Consider the following 14,858-nt stretch of genomic DNA (forward strand, 5'->3'; position numbering starts at 1 on the left):
GGTCTGCCTTACTGCCTTCAGACCCAGAGTGTGTCCTATATGGCATCTTTCAAGTTACCTGTGTGTAACTGTTTTTGTTTTGGTTTAAAATAGGCAAAACTCTCACATACATAGCAAAATAATTTTTAAAAACATTAAAGTGGGAATCTGGTTTTACGAGACTCAGTTGTGCCATGTCATATGAGAGGATGCTTTGCTAAAGCAGACACCTGAGAGAATGTTTTGCTAAGAACAGGCATGTGGTGTTTTTCTAGAATCTGTCTGATGAAGGGCATATGATGCTTTGCTAGACGCTTGAGAGGACATGTGACTTCAGAAAGAATTAAGTATAACAGACAGACAGCGGACATTCTGGCATTGGTTTGCCTTGCTTTTTTCTCTGATCTTCACATAGAGAAGCGCACCAAAGAACTTCTGGTGATATTCTGGCTGCTTCTTGCCAATTGGCAAAACCATGCAGTTTCTTCCAGATCCAGCCGCAGCTGCTGATTTGTGTGTGTGTTTTCCTTGTAGATTGGACTGCTAACAGCAAAGATTGGAATCCACCCAAAGAACTACTTCTAAACAGGTCCACGTCCCTCTTGTCCTATTAGCCATCTTCCTCCCCTATTTTGGCTGGTGGGCTACTAAGAGAGGTTGAAGGGTTAAAGAACCATAACTAAAGTAGGTTTTGAAAAATCTAAGCCTACAGTTAATATCAAGGCTTGGTGGTTTGAATTAAGAATGGCCCTCATAGACTCATATATTTCAATGTTTAGTCATCAGGAAGTGGCCCAATTTGAGAAGGATTGCAGGAGTGGCCTTGTTGGAGAAAATGTGTGGCTTTGAGGTTTTGCTGGGGTTTTTTGGTAGTTGTTTTGAGACAGAGTTTCTCTGTGTAGCCCTGGCTGGAACTCACTCTGTAGACCAGGCTGGCCTCAAAAATCAGAAATCTGCCTGCCTCTACCTCCCAGGTGCTGGAAGTAAAAGTGTGTGCTACCAGTTCTGCAAGCTTTGAGGTTTTAAAACCTCACCAAGCCAGGTGAGTGAGCGTGCACTCTGCTCGCGCTCTCTCTCTCTCTCTCTCTCTCTCTCTCTCTCTCTCTCTCTCTCTCTCTCTCCCCACCCCTTCCCTGAGCCCCTTTCTTCCTACAGAGCAGGATGTAGCTCTCAGCTACTGCCACCATGCTCCTGTCCACGATGACGATGACGATGGACTAACTCTCTGAAACTGTAAGCCCCCAATTACATGCTTGCCTTTCTCATGGTGTCTCTTCAGAGCAATAGAACAGTGACTAAGACAGAAGTATAGGCCAAAGAATGTGCCTGCCCCTGGGAAACAGACCTCAGCCCCTGTCAGCTAAATCCACATTCCAGCATCTGCATGGGAACAAAGACAGGCCTCAGCTCAGACTCACGGGGTAAGGTAGGAAGTGCCCGCAAAGACTCAGAAACAGGTCAGCTCTGAGAAGCTCCATTGCCCTGTGACAAAACACAACAGCTGCTGACTAACTAACGAGGCACTGCCACACATAACAAGAAGAGAGGAATGCTGACATGGATCTCCTGTTTAAGAACTAGAGCCAGAGTACGTAGAGTGGGATAGGGCCCAGTCTGCCACAGCCCTACCACGGCAGGTCTTAGAGATGCAGCAGATACTGCACACATGCAAGACAAAAGCAGGCTGCTCCACTCAACCTAGAACTTTGTAGTCACAGGATGAAGCTGCCTGCACTGCTGGCCATAACTCACTGATCCTATAGACAGTGACATCTGGCAACTTCTCCCATCTTCTCAGGTGCACCCAAGTTTCTTCCTTCTGTTCATTTTTCTTCACATATAAGCAGTTTCAGCAACTTGTATTTGTCTTTTGTCTTGGTGCCAAGGATAGAACCTGGGGCCTCATGTATGTTGAAACACTACCCTGCCTCCAAACTACACCCTTAGCCTTATGAACAAATGTGTATGTAGTGTGTGTGATGTGCTGTAGTATGGTGTATGTATGGTGTGTGTGTGTGTGTGTGTGTGTGTGTGTGTGTGTGTGTGTGTGTGTGTGTGGGGGGGGGGGGTGCGCATTCAGAGGCCAGAGAAGGACATCAGGTATCCTACTCCAGTCTCCACTCTAGTTCCCTGAAACAGTCTCTTAGGAAACTTGAAGTAGCTGGTGGTCAGCCAGACTCAGCAATCCTCCTGTCTCCAATCTCTCTTAGTAGTGAGACATACATGGCCACAGTTTCCCATGTGTGCTGGGGATCAAAACTCAGGTACTCATGAAAGCATGTTCTGTTACCCACTGAGCCATCTATCCCTCCAGCTCCAATTATTAAACCATGGGATAAGCTATCTTCCATACGAATTTTACCCCAGACACTAAAGGGGTGCACAAATGTTTAGTGCTGGGGTGGTTTGTGCACTACATACTCAGGCACAGATTGCTGTGCTGACATCTGGTGCAGTCTGGACGCTGATACTGGCATGATCATTGGAGCATCTGCTGTCTCAGTGATGTGGAAAGACCGATTGGTTTTAATACAGTACTGATCAACCAATAGCTGGGCAGGAGAAGAGAACAGGGTATGACTTCCAATCCCAGTCAGCTTGGTGCGGGGAGACCAGGACCCCCCGCCAACACACACACACACACACACACACACACACACACACACACACACACACACACACAGAGAAAGAGAGAGAGAGACAGACAGACAGACAGAGATTGATTGATTTGGCCCTAAGAGATCACCATGAGATCACCAAGATCACAAATGGGATAAGAGAAGCCAGATGGCAGGTCATGGGCACGCGGCTGGGTAGTAGGTTGCCTTAGATTGTAATAGATGAGTTATCTGCCTAGCTATAGTGTCAGAAGCCTTTTAATAAAAATACCAGATGTCTATGTCATTATTTCAGAGCAAGGGCAGGCATAGAAAAGCCACAAAGATATACAATTTATTGCAAGACAATCTTAGGGTCAAATGTGATTAAAATCCATCATTATACTTAGTGTGGCAACAGTGACCTAGGCCCCAAAACACACTTTTAAGGTAAATCTTTCAGAGCCGTGTAATCACTTTAACATACAATGGCTAACAGAAAGCAAGCTCACAGAAAGAGCAGGCTGAGACGCAAACGGAAGGAAAGGCCTTTGCTGGCGCACAGCCAGCTTCAGCTTTAGCATGCAGCAGTAGGTGAAGTGCCCAGGAGCCATAAGTGAAGTGTCTTCAGAGACATAAGGGGCCTGAGCTGGCAGCCCAGCTCAAAACACATGTACTCGTAAGCAATGTGACCACCATATTTACTGCTACAAAGGAACTGTCCTCTGATGGTAGTTTACTGACAGTATGGGTCAAGAGCCTCTTCTATGACTCCTGAGGCTGACCACCTGTCAGGTTCATTGTTAAAGGTCAAGTCTATAAGACGGCAGAGTTTTTCAGACCCCAGAAGCTGGGACAACACCATGTCCAACAGCCAGCCACGTCTCAACACCTACTCTCACCCGGTCACCTCACTTCTAACTGCTACTGTAGAATCTTGGCTTCTTATGGTACAGCACTGAACAGTATGGAGAGGGTGGTGGCAGTGGCGGCGGCAGCTAGGGCCACAGCAACAGTAACATGTTCTATAAAGTCCCATAGTACAGTTCACAGGGCCACAAAAGCTGAACAAACTGTTCGCTAGCGGAAGCCGTACCCACAAGGCAGATGGCCAGCAGGAAGACAGCTAGCACAGGGACCCTTACCATGGGAGACGAGGCAGTTAGCAGAGCAAGGGCTTCCTCCCTTCAGCTCTAGAGCTGGAGATCAGGACCCTGGCCACCAGGACAGGACAGTGACCTATAAGAGGTTTCTGGAACCAAACATGCAAGCCATGTATCTGACAAGGCAACAAAGCCTACAACTGTTTTCTGGGCTGGAGAGTTGGCAGGAAGTGACAGCAAGGGAGCATTCCCACAATGTCCAGGGATACTTACAGTATAGCCATAGGACGGAAAGTCCCAAAGTTAAGGCAGGTGACTGAAGTTTATGGGCTTTGTTTACCTGATGATGTTTAGCAGAAAGCCCAGTGCAGAGGCTCAGGCTTCTACTTACCTTTACAACGGGCAAGTCAAAGACCTCACGGGCTTCTCCCACCTCTGGGTTGTCGCCATCCTCCGAAATGATGTGAGAGGCCAGAGCGTTGTAGGAGACTTCCTTGGCTTTCCCAGCTTTAAGAAGCTGAATAACCTAAGGAAAGAAACAACAGCACAATCAATAACAACAAAGTACTATACTGCCTTCCTAATTCAAACAAGTCATGATTAACTACAATAGAAACACAATAAAAACATACCCTGTCCTCTACAGAGAAGCCTTTTCTTGACAATAAAAAGTAGCAACCCTGATTCACAGTCCAAGTTACAGAGATGGGGTGGCCAGCTACCCCTGCTGGTGGCCCTCCAGACAGACAGCATACACCAGCACCTGCTGAACTCTACAGAGTACCTGTTTCAGGTATCCAATCTAAAGGCTGACGACTGGTTCCACTACAGATAGGAAGTTTCTGGACGCAGAGACCCACCAGGAGAAGCCTAACTTGTAGATGCCCACCAGGCAAGGGAGGGCCTGGCAGGAAAACTCAGATTCAACCATGGTCAATGTTTTCTTGGATGCTCTGCATAACAATCCTTCCTTAAATCATGGAAGGATATCACAAAGGAAGATAGCACCACCAGATCTTACAGATGGACAGCAACATAAGAACACTTGTTAAGACACAACTGTGACCACTCTGACAACTTTAAGAGGCAGGTCACTAAGAAACATCAGCAGCAAACAGAACACTTACCCACACAGTAACTAGACAGGGTGTAGGCACGGCAGAAAAGCCGAGCAGGAAATGCTGGCATCTCCCAGAGGGACTGACTGGAAGCAGAGAGGAAGGGGCATTGCTGGGTTTCAGTGTGGGTATACTACTCTTTGGTCCTGTGTGAGCGGGTGAGAGACTATCAGTCACATGGAGAGAGGACTCTGGCTCTCCAGAGATAACCTATTAGAGGTGGCAGTCAAAGTTCTGAGAGTCAACATGGCAGCCACTAGGATGTCAAATGCTGAGGTCTTGTCAGGAACACACGGAGTAGCACCAGAGGAGAACGACTGGACAGTGGTATGCGGGCCGGAGTCAAAGCAGAGCCAAAAGCAATGCAGTCTAGGATGGTCTGCTAAGCATCACTAAGAACTGGAGCAGCCCGGGAAGCCTGTACCTGATGCACGGAAAGCCAACAGTCGCCAGCACAAGCCAGCTTCCCTGCACCAAGTATCTTTCCCTTCACCCACAGACGCCATCCACTTGCTTCAGCCTCACACTACTCAGCAACACGTACACAGCAAGCTCTCCCCAGCCTCCCCTTCTCGGGTCCCAGAGCTTTCTTTTCATGACAAATTTCCAGAAACAAGTCTCACTGTGCTCAACACCTTCTATCCACATTCACGCTCCAGCTCCCTGGAGTGGCCATCAAACTGTGAAAACTCAGGTCTCACACAGCAAGGACACCCAAACCTTCCCAAACTGGACATTACTAATTCCACCTCACGGGAGCCACCTTGTAACTATGCGCAGTGACCATCAGGACACATGCCAAGTATACATATGCCTTTAACGCCTAGAACACACAGTCCATACAACTTCTTGTACTCAATATCCGCTTATTTAAGACTCAACACCTCCAGCACCTACACCTGTTCTATTTGTAGGACTCAGCATTCAAGTGCACTCTTCTGCAGCACTCCGTGTACCAGGCCCGATGCCCAGTCTGTACTGGGGTGCTCACCACCTGTGAGCTTCCTCAATTTGTATTACAAAACTCAAAGAATAGGTGCCCTGGCTCTAAACCTTTCTGAAATACACACTATTTCAGAATAGAAAGCTTTACAAGGGGGATTCTCTTTAAAGCACTCAGATTTCACACATAATTGGGCAAACAGCTCAGTTCAGTGTGTACTTGGTTTCAAGTGACACTTAGTCCAGGACCCTTCTAAGAGCCCAAATCCTAAAATGAAGTACAAGAAAGGGTAAGAAGAAGAAAGGTGGTGGTGGTAATGGGGTGATCAGTACTAGAAAAAGTCTGCTATAAGCACGCGACGGAAGACCCAACGGACCTCGGTTACTAGGATACAAGTATGAGTCTCTGGAAGGCCATGCTCAGTGACTCTTGGACAATTCCTTCCTTAGGACCCGTTTAGCTTACATTATGAGACACCGAAGGCGACACAACTGCAAGCATAGTTTAGGAAAAGAAATGTTTGGGATACTGTCCTGAAGATACCACAGTCCTGAAGATATCCACTGTCCTGTGGATGGATCCAGATTCACGGTCACACGCACTTATTACTGTGACCGTGTAAGCAGGGTACCTTCCATACCTACCGTACAGTCCACCCTTAGGGAAAAATCAGGGACCGGGAGGGCAGGCCCCTAGGCAAGGGACACGCTCAGCAGGGCCCCGCAAGATGCTCGGCCGGCGAACGCGCCGGGTCGGTGCTCGCGAGACCCTTCCCGCGGCCCTGCGCGGCCCTGCGCGGCCCGGCGTGCCCCGCGGCTCGGGCCTGGGGTCCTGCAGGGCGCGCGCGCGACGAAGCGGGGAGGGGGACGGCCCGGCGGAGGGGCCCCGCGCGGGCGGTACCTGCGGGTCGATGTCGCCCACCGCGTAGTACTTGACCTCGCGGAACAGCTCCTCCGGAACTTCGGGCGCCGGCTCCGACATGATCGCGGCGGCGCGGCGGCGCCCGGCCCCGCGTCACCCGGCCCGCCGCGCCCAGCGTCGCAGCTATGCCAACTGCCCGGCCGCACAGCCCGGCCCGCAGCCGCAGCCGCACTCCGACCCGCGCCCCCGCCCGTCCGAGGCCCGGAGCGCGGGAGCCGCGCGCGCCCTGAGGCACGTACCACCGGACCGGACCGGCAGGGGAGCATGTGGGACTATTCCACCTTGAGCGCCGCACAGCGCTCCTTACACCATCGCGTCTGGCATCAGAGATGATTTTCTAAAACAGTTCACACCGCATCTGGCAGCCTTGCCCCCGCCGAGTTTCCGCGACCGAGAACCGAAGTCACAGAGACACTAAATCCCCCGCACAGCTGCGGTGGACCAGCCAGAGGGCGGGGCCTGGGCGGGACTCCCGTCACCCCGCGCGGCCACCTGGCTGCGCATGCGCGAAGGGGCGGAGCCTCGGTGCGGAAGGCGATCCGCACAATCGAGCGTTCTGAATTCAGCTGTCGCTGCTACGGCTGTTGTGCTGTCCACGGTCCAGCCTAGAGTCAGGCAGACCCTGGCTAATGGTCAGTTTCCTTCATCCGCCCCTTTCACACCTACTGCGGCAGTCGGCGGGGAACTGATCTTCGGTGATGCAGCTTAAGAGCAAAGTAGGAGCCGGCGACTTGGCTTAGCAGGCAAAGACACCTACCACCAATCTGAGTTCGATCCCTAGAACACACGTGGTGACAAGCATAAACCGGCTCCAGCAAGTTGTTTTCTGACCTCTCCGCTCACACACGTACACACTTACACACACACTCTAAATAAATGTAGAATCTTTACGTGTATTGGATTTTCCCTACATGTATGTATCTGTACCCGGTGAGTATCTGGTGCCCACAGCGGTCAGAAGATGGCTTCAGGATCCTCTGGAACTGAAGTGACACAGCACGTGGGTGTTGGGCACCAAACTTTTGGAGATGCTGCAAGAGAACTAAGTGTTCTGAACTCCTGAGCGCTCCAAGCCTCCGTCAACATAGTTCTTAAAGGTAAACAGCAAAATTCATAAGAAATTGTCTTCACAGATAACTGTAATTAAGTATGGATGTATAAAGTTACAGGAATGACAATGACAGCTGAAACTGCTGTGGTGCCCTCGCAGAATGACAAGTCCTGCACTCTTGACACTGCTCTTTAATCAGGCTTTGTGTTTTCTGTGACCTTCATGCAGATTGAGTGTTGATGTTCTTATAATCTCAAACGAACCCAGAGCAGAGCCACTTTGTTTTACAGCCATCAGAAAATAAGCACCTTGCTTAAGCTCATACTATTTGAGTAAATAGTGATTTTTCTCTCTCAAAAAGTTTGATAAATTTGAGTTCAGTTTAAAAAAAAAAAAATGGCTTGGCAGTTAGGATCACTTGTTGCTCTAGCAGAGGACCCAGATTTGAATCCCGGCGGACTCACAGCCACATGTAACATCAGTTCCAGGAGCTCCAATATCCCTCTGGTCTCTGAGAATACTACAAGCACTGGGTGCACAGACATACAGGCAAAAAGTGAACATGAAACTAGAAACAAAATAAAGGTAGTACTGGAAACATTCAATCCCTTCTACCATGAGAAAGCAGAGTATTGAGACAGTATTTTCCAATGGCTCTTTGGAAGTCAGTAGTGTGTGTACGCATGTGTGCTCTATATATGAATGATGTATGTCCATGAATGCATGAGAGCTTCCAACTGTCTGTACCTCCACTTCCAGGAGTTCTGAGGCCCTCTTCTGGCAACCAAGATCACCAGGCACGCAGGTGACTCACATAAAGTAAAAATCTTTAACAGACTAAAATTACATTTTGATATTGTGTACAGTGTTTTCATTTTGTTGTTCTGTTTAGCTGACTACATACCCCATAAAGTTAGGTATTATTAAGTTCAATTTAATTTATAGGCTGTAGCCTCACTTCTTATACTTTATATCATGACTCCATTAGGGGATAGGAAAAGAATTGGCAGCAGTAGAAGGTTTCCAAACATGCAAGGGTCAAAGGCTATTTTTAAAATGTGTGGTAAATCCAGGGTGTTTCTGGCTATGCCGGGTGTTGTACCATGAGCTGTCACTGCAGCTTCAGTTCTGAACATACAACACGCTCACTCTGCACTGTATATTCAGTGATCCTGTGATGCAGGGCCAGCAAATGCTGTCAGAACACCTCAGCTCAGATTCATGCTGTCCCCTGTGAATTCCAATGTGTGTACTTACATACAGAATTCTCTGCTTGTACACAAACACAGTGGCTTAATTTCAGGAAACACTTATTTTCCTAAGTAATCCATGCCTGTCAATACCAACAACCAAACGCCTCCTCTTGTACTCAGGAAGACCCAAACAATAATTGGGAGCCCTGAGCTGTGTCATGTTGCCTACTGTCAGCTTTAAAAAAAAAAATATATATATATATATATGTATATATATATATCTATACACACATACAGTGTGTAATTTTATAAATATATAAAATCTGGTGGAGTTATAAGTGGTATATATGTAGCTGCTAGAAACCATACTGAGGTCGTCTGCAAGAGCAGGAAGCTATGCAAAGTATTGAGCCACCCCTCCAGGCCCCCACCACTCCTGACATTGTTTTTTTTTTGTCTGACCTGAACTTTATTGATGGTATTCAAGAGAGTAGGGATGACTCCCTAAGCCCCTCTTGTTATGGGGGTCTGGGATGTAAATTGTGAGGAAGATGCTCAGTGTTGGGGGACAAGTTGGGACAGGGACTCCTAATCTTTGTGAGGTTTCCTTTTTAAATTTTAATTTTATTTATTTATAAAGTGTACGTGCATGTTTGCTGTGTGAGGGATTGGGGCCCCTTTCTTTTGCTGTGATAAAATGCCATAACCGAAAAGAATCTATAGGAGGGAGAATCTCTTTGGGCTTATGGTTTTAGAGAGAATCCAAAATGGCGGAGAGGCACAGCCTTGCTCACATCTCTAAGCACAAGCCAAAGCAGAGAGAGTAAAGAAGAAGGGAAATAGGACTATAAACTCTTTTTAAATTTTTTTTTACATTTCATTTTTTTCTTTGAAAGGAGTGAGTTGTGTACAGGGGCGTTAAATGCTTTATAAATAAGAAAAAAAACTGCACTTATCATCAATCATCATCTTCTTCTTCCTTATCTTCCTCTTCCTTTTTCTCACTTTTTTCAGCCTTGACCACCCCCTTTTTCACTGCATCAGGTTTTCCTTTAGCTCTGTAGGCAGCAATATCCTTCTCATATTTCTCCTTCAGCTTGGTCGCCTTCTTCTCAGAGGGCTGTTTGTCATCCATGACAGTGTTGTTCTACATCTCTCCTAGATTCTTTGCAACATCACCAATGGATAAGCCAGGATGCTCACCTTTGATTTTTGGGCAGTGGTCAGAACAGAACAAGAAGAAGGCCGAAGGAGGCCTCTTGAGTGCATTGGGGTCCTTGAACCTCTTTTTGGTCTCCCCTTTGGGGAGGATGTAGGTTTTCATTTCTCTTTCATGACGAGCCTTGTCAGCCTTTGCCATGTCTTCATATTTTCCATTTTCTTTAGCACACATGGTCTTCCACCTCTCTGAGCACTTCTTGGAGAACTCTGAGAAGTTGACAGAAGCATCCAGATGCTGTTTCTTGTGCTCCTCCCAGGTTTGCACAAAGAATGTATATGAGGACACTTTGCCTTTTGGGTTCTGAGGATCTCCTTTGCCCATGTTTAATTGGTTTTCCTTGGTGAGGCACAGAGTTGCCCAGTGCCTGTCCGGCTCTCACCCGGGCTCTCTCTCTATGGAGCTCAATGCAATCAGGGTATGAAGTCTTAAAGCCTGCCAGAGTGACACTCTTGCTCCTGAAGGTTCCATAACCTCCCTAAACAGCATCATGGGGGCCATGCCAGAGCACACATAGCACAGTATGTGTGTAGAGGTCAGAGATGACTCTGTGTTGTTCTCTCCTTCCACCTTTATATGTAAGCTCCATGGATCAAACTCAAAGATCAGGGTTGTACAGTGAGCATCTTTATCCTCTGAGCCATCTGCCTGGCTCTTTTTGTGAGAACTCTTGGTTCTTAGCCATCAGGGATAAGAGAACCCCTTTGCTTGCCATTTCTTACTTTCCTCTGTCTTCCTATCCTGCCTCAGGTTCCCCCTCTAAGACTTTGACCACTCAGTCTTAAGGGTTATTATCAATGACTGAAGTTCTATTTCCTGGGGGTTCCTTCTGTTGAATAGGAACATAGGGTCTACCTATTCAAACTAAAAGTCTCCACCTGCCTGATCGAATTCAGATAGGAAAGGTCCATGTAGGCATAAATTTTTTGCAGCCTACTTTTAATAAGGATTCAACCTCTCCTCTAGCCCACCACCCAGCAGAGGTAGTGGAAGAGAAAAGTTATTAGGATATGAGGGAAGTGGACCTGTTCAGCCATGGTTCATTGGGGAATTGGGGGTTGGGGGGAGCTTGATCTTTGGCAGCACTTCAGTCCTGTAACAAACATCAAATACTAAGCAGCTGCAGACCAGTCCTCTAGGTAGGCAGACACCAGGCAACTGTAGTTCAATCCTGAGGAAACCGACAGGGTCACCAACTGGCCTGAAACAAAGTTGTAGAAGGAACAAACTGCTGCAGGAACCTCACAAGCAATTCTTGTGCAAATTTCTCTCAATGGCAGTATTACCACAAGTCGAGCTCAACAATGCTATGTAAGGAGAACCAAACATACATGTTATTAGTGAACAATAGTGAGGAAGAGCAAACCTGTGAGGTCTGAGTTGGACCTCTACCAGGACCCATACTCTTGAATGAGACTCACAGAGGCAGTGATCAATGCAAAAACAAGAGGAGTTTTATTGTTCCAACGTGTTGGGGCTGCCCCGCTTCAAGAGGGAGAAGACCCTGAGCAGACTCTAACAGGGAGTTATATACCTTTGATAAAGGCAGATTTCAAACAGTAAGGACAGAATTCAAGCAATAATAACCAGGCAGGATGCTATTGGTAGGGCAAAGCAACCTTCAAACTGACTCATGGCCAGTGGGCTGTCTGGGACTTTCCAAAGGGGTGGGTTGGGAGTCAAAGATGGCTTTGTTTGGCAATTTGGCTTGTAGTTGTCCCAGGAACTAAACTAGTCCTACCCTTCCATGAAGGAGGGGTCTTTGTGCTCCTAGGTGTGTGGTGGAATTTTCCCACTGGCCTTCAATTGACCCCAACTCTGGCTCTTCCATTCCCCCCTTTTAGCATAGCTTCAATCCTGAAGCTTACAGTCCTCTAGCTTGACCTCTTGATTCTCTGCTTCCAGCTGCATATATTGTTGCCTCAAGATCATTAACTGAACTGTATTTATTCATTCTCTTACAAAAGCTGCTAAGCGGTTTAAAATGCAGGGGCCAAAAGTCAGAAGTAAAAGTAAGATTATCAAGGGTCCAAGCGAGGTGGAAATCAAGATGGTAAACCAGGGGGAGCTATTAAACTAGGACTCAAACCATCTTTGGACCTGTTCTCTTTTTCTTTTTCTCTTAGCAATTCCTTCTCTAATTTTGGCCATGGAATCTTTAACTACTGAGTGATCTATGTAAAAACAACATTCTTCGTGGAGGGCTGCACAGAGACCTCCTTGCTGGAAGAACAAGAGGTTTAGACCATGTTGGTTCTCCAAGACCACCTCAAAGACAGAGGTCAATGACTCTTGTAAATGGGAAATGGACGTCTCAATTCTTTCAGTATCTTTGTCTATAGCTATCCTGAGTTCTTGATACCTCTGTCCCTGGAGTAAGGAGGTGGTCCCAATGGCCACACCTGCTGGCCAAGACACAGCCCTAGCAGTAAAGACATGGTTATAGCTACAAGCTCTCTTTTGACTTGGTGGTCTCCATCCCATCTATCTAGCATTTCTTTAAAAGGGTAGTTTACTTGTGTTGGGACTAGCAGTACCAGGACACAGAAATCTTTTGTCCAGTTCAGTACTTTTGTGTGAACACAGGGCACAAAACCCGTGGAACAAGCCCACCATCCATTCTGGGGTGGTATAATGTATGAAGCTCAGTAACCTGGGGAATAGGTAGAGTTGCACAAAGACCAGTAGGACAGTGGGACCTGCCCCAGGCAGAGTCCAGGCCCCTACACTGCCTGTAAGGTAAGACCTATTCTCAATTTTTGAGCCCACCTGCAGGAAGATGATGCATTGGACAGTGTGATATTTGAGGAGGTAAAAGCAATGCCCTCATGAAAGGGGGTGCTATATCTTACAGAAGAATTAGTGGCCCCCAGGTTAGATTCATTTAACACATGAAAGGTTTTCCTGATGAGATCAGTCAGGGGGCCTGTGTTAGGTGGATATAGAGTTGGATTCTCTAAAGTATTGGGAGGTGTAACTGTATTAGCTGACTGGATCTTCAGAAGGGAAGACACTCCAATGGTTTTGGTGGCATGATGGATATTTCGTTGTTGGGTCCCATTGGAGCAGTGGGAACTTCTATCCTGAGCTGGACAATTAAAAGGAGCCTGTCATCATACCAGCTTTATAGAGTCTAAGCCCCCAGATTTTTCCCTTGAACCAGCTCCTATTAGCCCGCTTACCTGGTTTGGTGAAGTCTGCAAGTAGTCTACTGAGCTTGGTTGCAGGCCCCAAATTGGCAGGGAGAGGTTGTTAAACCTGAGTTGCAGTTGTGGCTTTGGTTACGTTCCTCCTGAGTGTAATCAGGTCCCAGGAGGAGGATAGGGCCCAGTAAGTATCTCCAGCAGTCTCGAATCCCCAATTCCTGCAGTAGAAGGAGTGTATAACACACACACACACACACACACACACACACACACACACACACACACACACAAATAGGCATACTACACACATATAATTTGTCACAAAGTAGAAGGTTGTTGTTTAATGAATGTTGGAGAACATTTATAGAGACTTATACCCATTCTGACTCAAAGTAAAAAACTCATTCAGAAACTTAAATATAAATATTTGCATTTGTACCTGTTTTTTTCTCCAACTTTATTAAATTGGGTATTTCTTATTTACATCTCGATTGTTATTCCCCTTCCCGGTTTCCGGGCCAACATCCCCCTAACCCCTCCACCTCCCCTTCTGTACGGGTGTTCCCCTCCCTATCCTTCCCCCATTACCATCCTCCCCGCGACAATCACATTCACTGGGTGTTCAGTCTTGGCAGGATCAAGGGCTTCCCCTTCCACTGGTGCTCTTACTAGGCTGTTCATTGCAACCTATGAGGTCAGAGTCCAGGGTCAGTCCATGTATAGTCTTTGGGTAATGGCTTAATCCCTGGAAGCTCTGGTTGGTTGGCATTGTTGTTCATGTGAGGTCTCAAGCCCCTTCAAGCTCTTCCAGTTCTTTCTCTGATTCCTTCAACGGGGGTCCCATTCTCAGTTCAGTGGTTTGCTGCTGACATTCGCCTATGTATTTGCTGTATTCTGGGTATGTCTCTCAGGAGAGATCTACATCTGGTTCCTGTCAACCTGTACTTCTTTGCTTCATCCATCTTATCTAGTTTGGTGGCTGTATATGTATGGGCCACATGTGGGGCAGGCTCTGAATGGGTGTTCCTTCAGCCTCAGTTCTAAACTTGGCCTCCCTATTCCTTCCCAAGGGTAGTCTTGTTCCCCTTTTAAAGAAGGAGTGAAGCATTCCCATTTTGGTCATCCTTCTTGAGTTTCATGTGTTCTGTGCATCTAGGGTAATTCGAGCTTTTGGGCTAATACCCACTTATCAATGAGTGCATACCATGTATGTCTTTCTGTGATTGGGTTACCTCACTCAGGATGATGTTTTCCAATTCCATCCATTTGCCTATGAATTTCATAAAGTCATTGTTTTTGATAGTGGAGTAGTATTCCATTGTGTAGATGTACCACATTTTCTGTATCCATTCCTCTATTGAAGGGCATCTGGGTTCTTTCCAGCTTCTGGCTATTATAAATAAGGCTGCTATGAACATAGTGGAGCATGTGTCTTTGATATATGTTGGAGCATCTTTTGGATATATGCCCAAGAGAGGTATAGCTGGGTCCTCAGGTAGTGCAATGTCCAATTTTCTGAGGAACCTCCAGACTGATTTCCAGAATGGTTGTACCAGTCTGCAATCCCACCAACAATGGAGGAGTGTTC

General features: G+C 47.1%; 1 protein-coding gene and 1 pseudogene across 1 annotated transcript in view; both read right to left on the reverse strand.

Moving 5' to 3' along the window:
* Positions 1–6,878, reverse strand: part of Paxip1 (PAX interacting protein 1) — a 51,063-nt gene extending 44,185 nt beyond the window's left edge. The window contains exons 1-2 of the mRNA XM_032907173.1: positions 6,641–6,878; positions 4,071–4,205 (exon numbers count right to left, since the gene is read on the reverse strand). Coding sequence (XP_032763064.1) covers positions 4,071–4,205; positions 6,641–6,721 — 216 coding nt within the window. The 5' untranslated portion in view covers positions 6,722–6,878. The remainder of the gene's footprint in view (positions 1–4,070; positions 4,206–6,640) is intronic.
* Positions 6,879–9,863: 2,985 nt separating this feature from the next.
* On the reverse strand, positions 9,864–10,451 carry LOC116903025 (annotated as a pseudogene).
* Positions 10,452–14,858: the final 4,407 nt, after the last annotated feature.

The sequence above is a fragment of the Rattus rattus genome, chromosome 6 (assembly GCF_011064425.1).
Source record: "Rattus rattus isolate New Zealand chromosome 6, Rrattus_CSIRO_v1, whole genome shotgun sequence".
Lineage (NCBI taxonomy): Eukaryota > Metazoa > Chordata > Mammalia > Rodentia > Muridae > Rattus > Rattus rattus.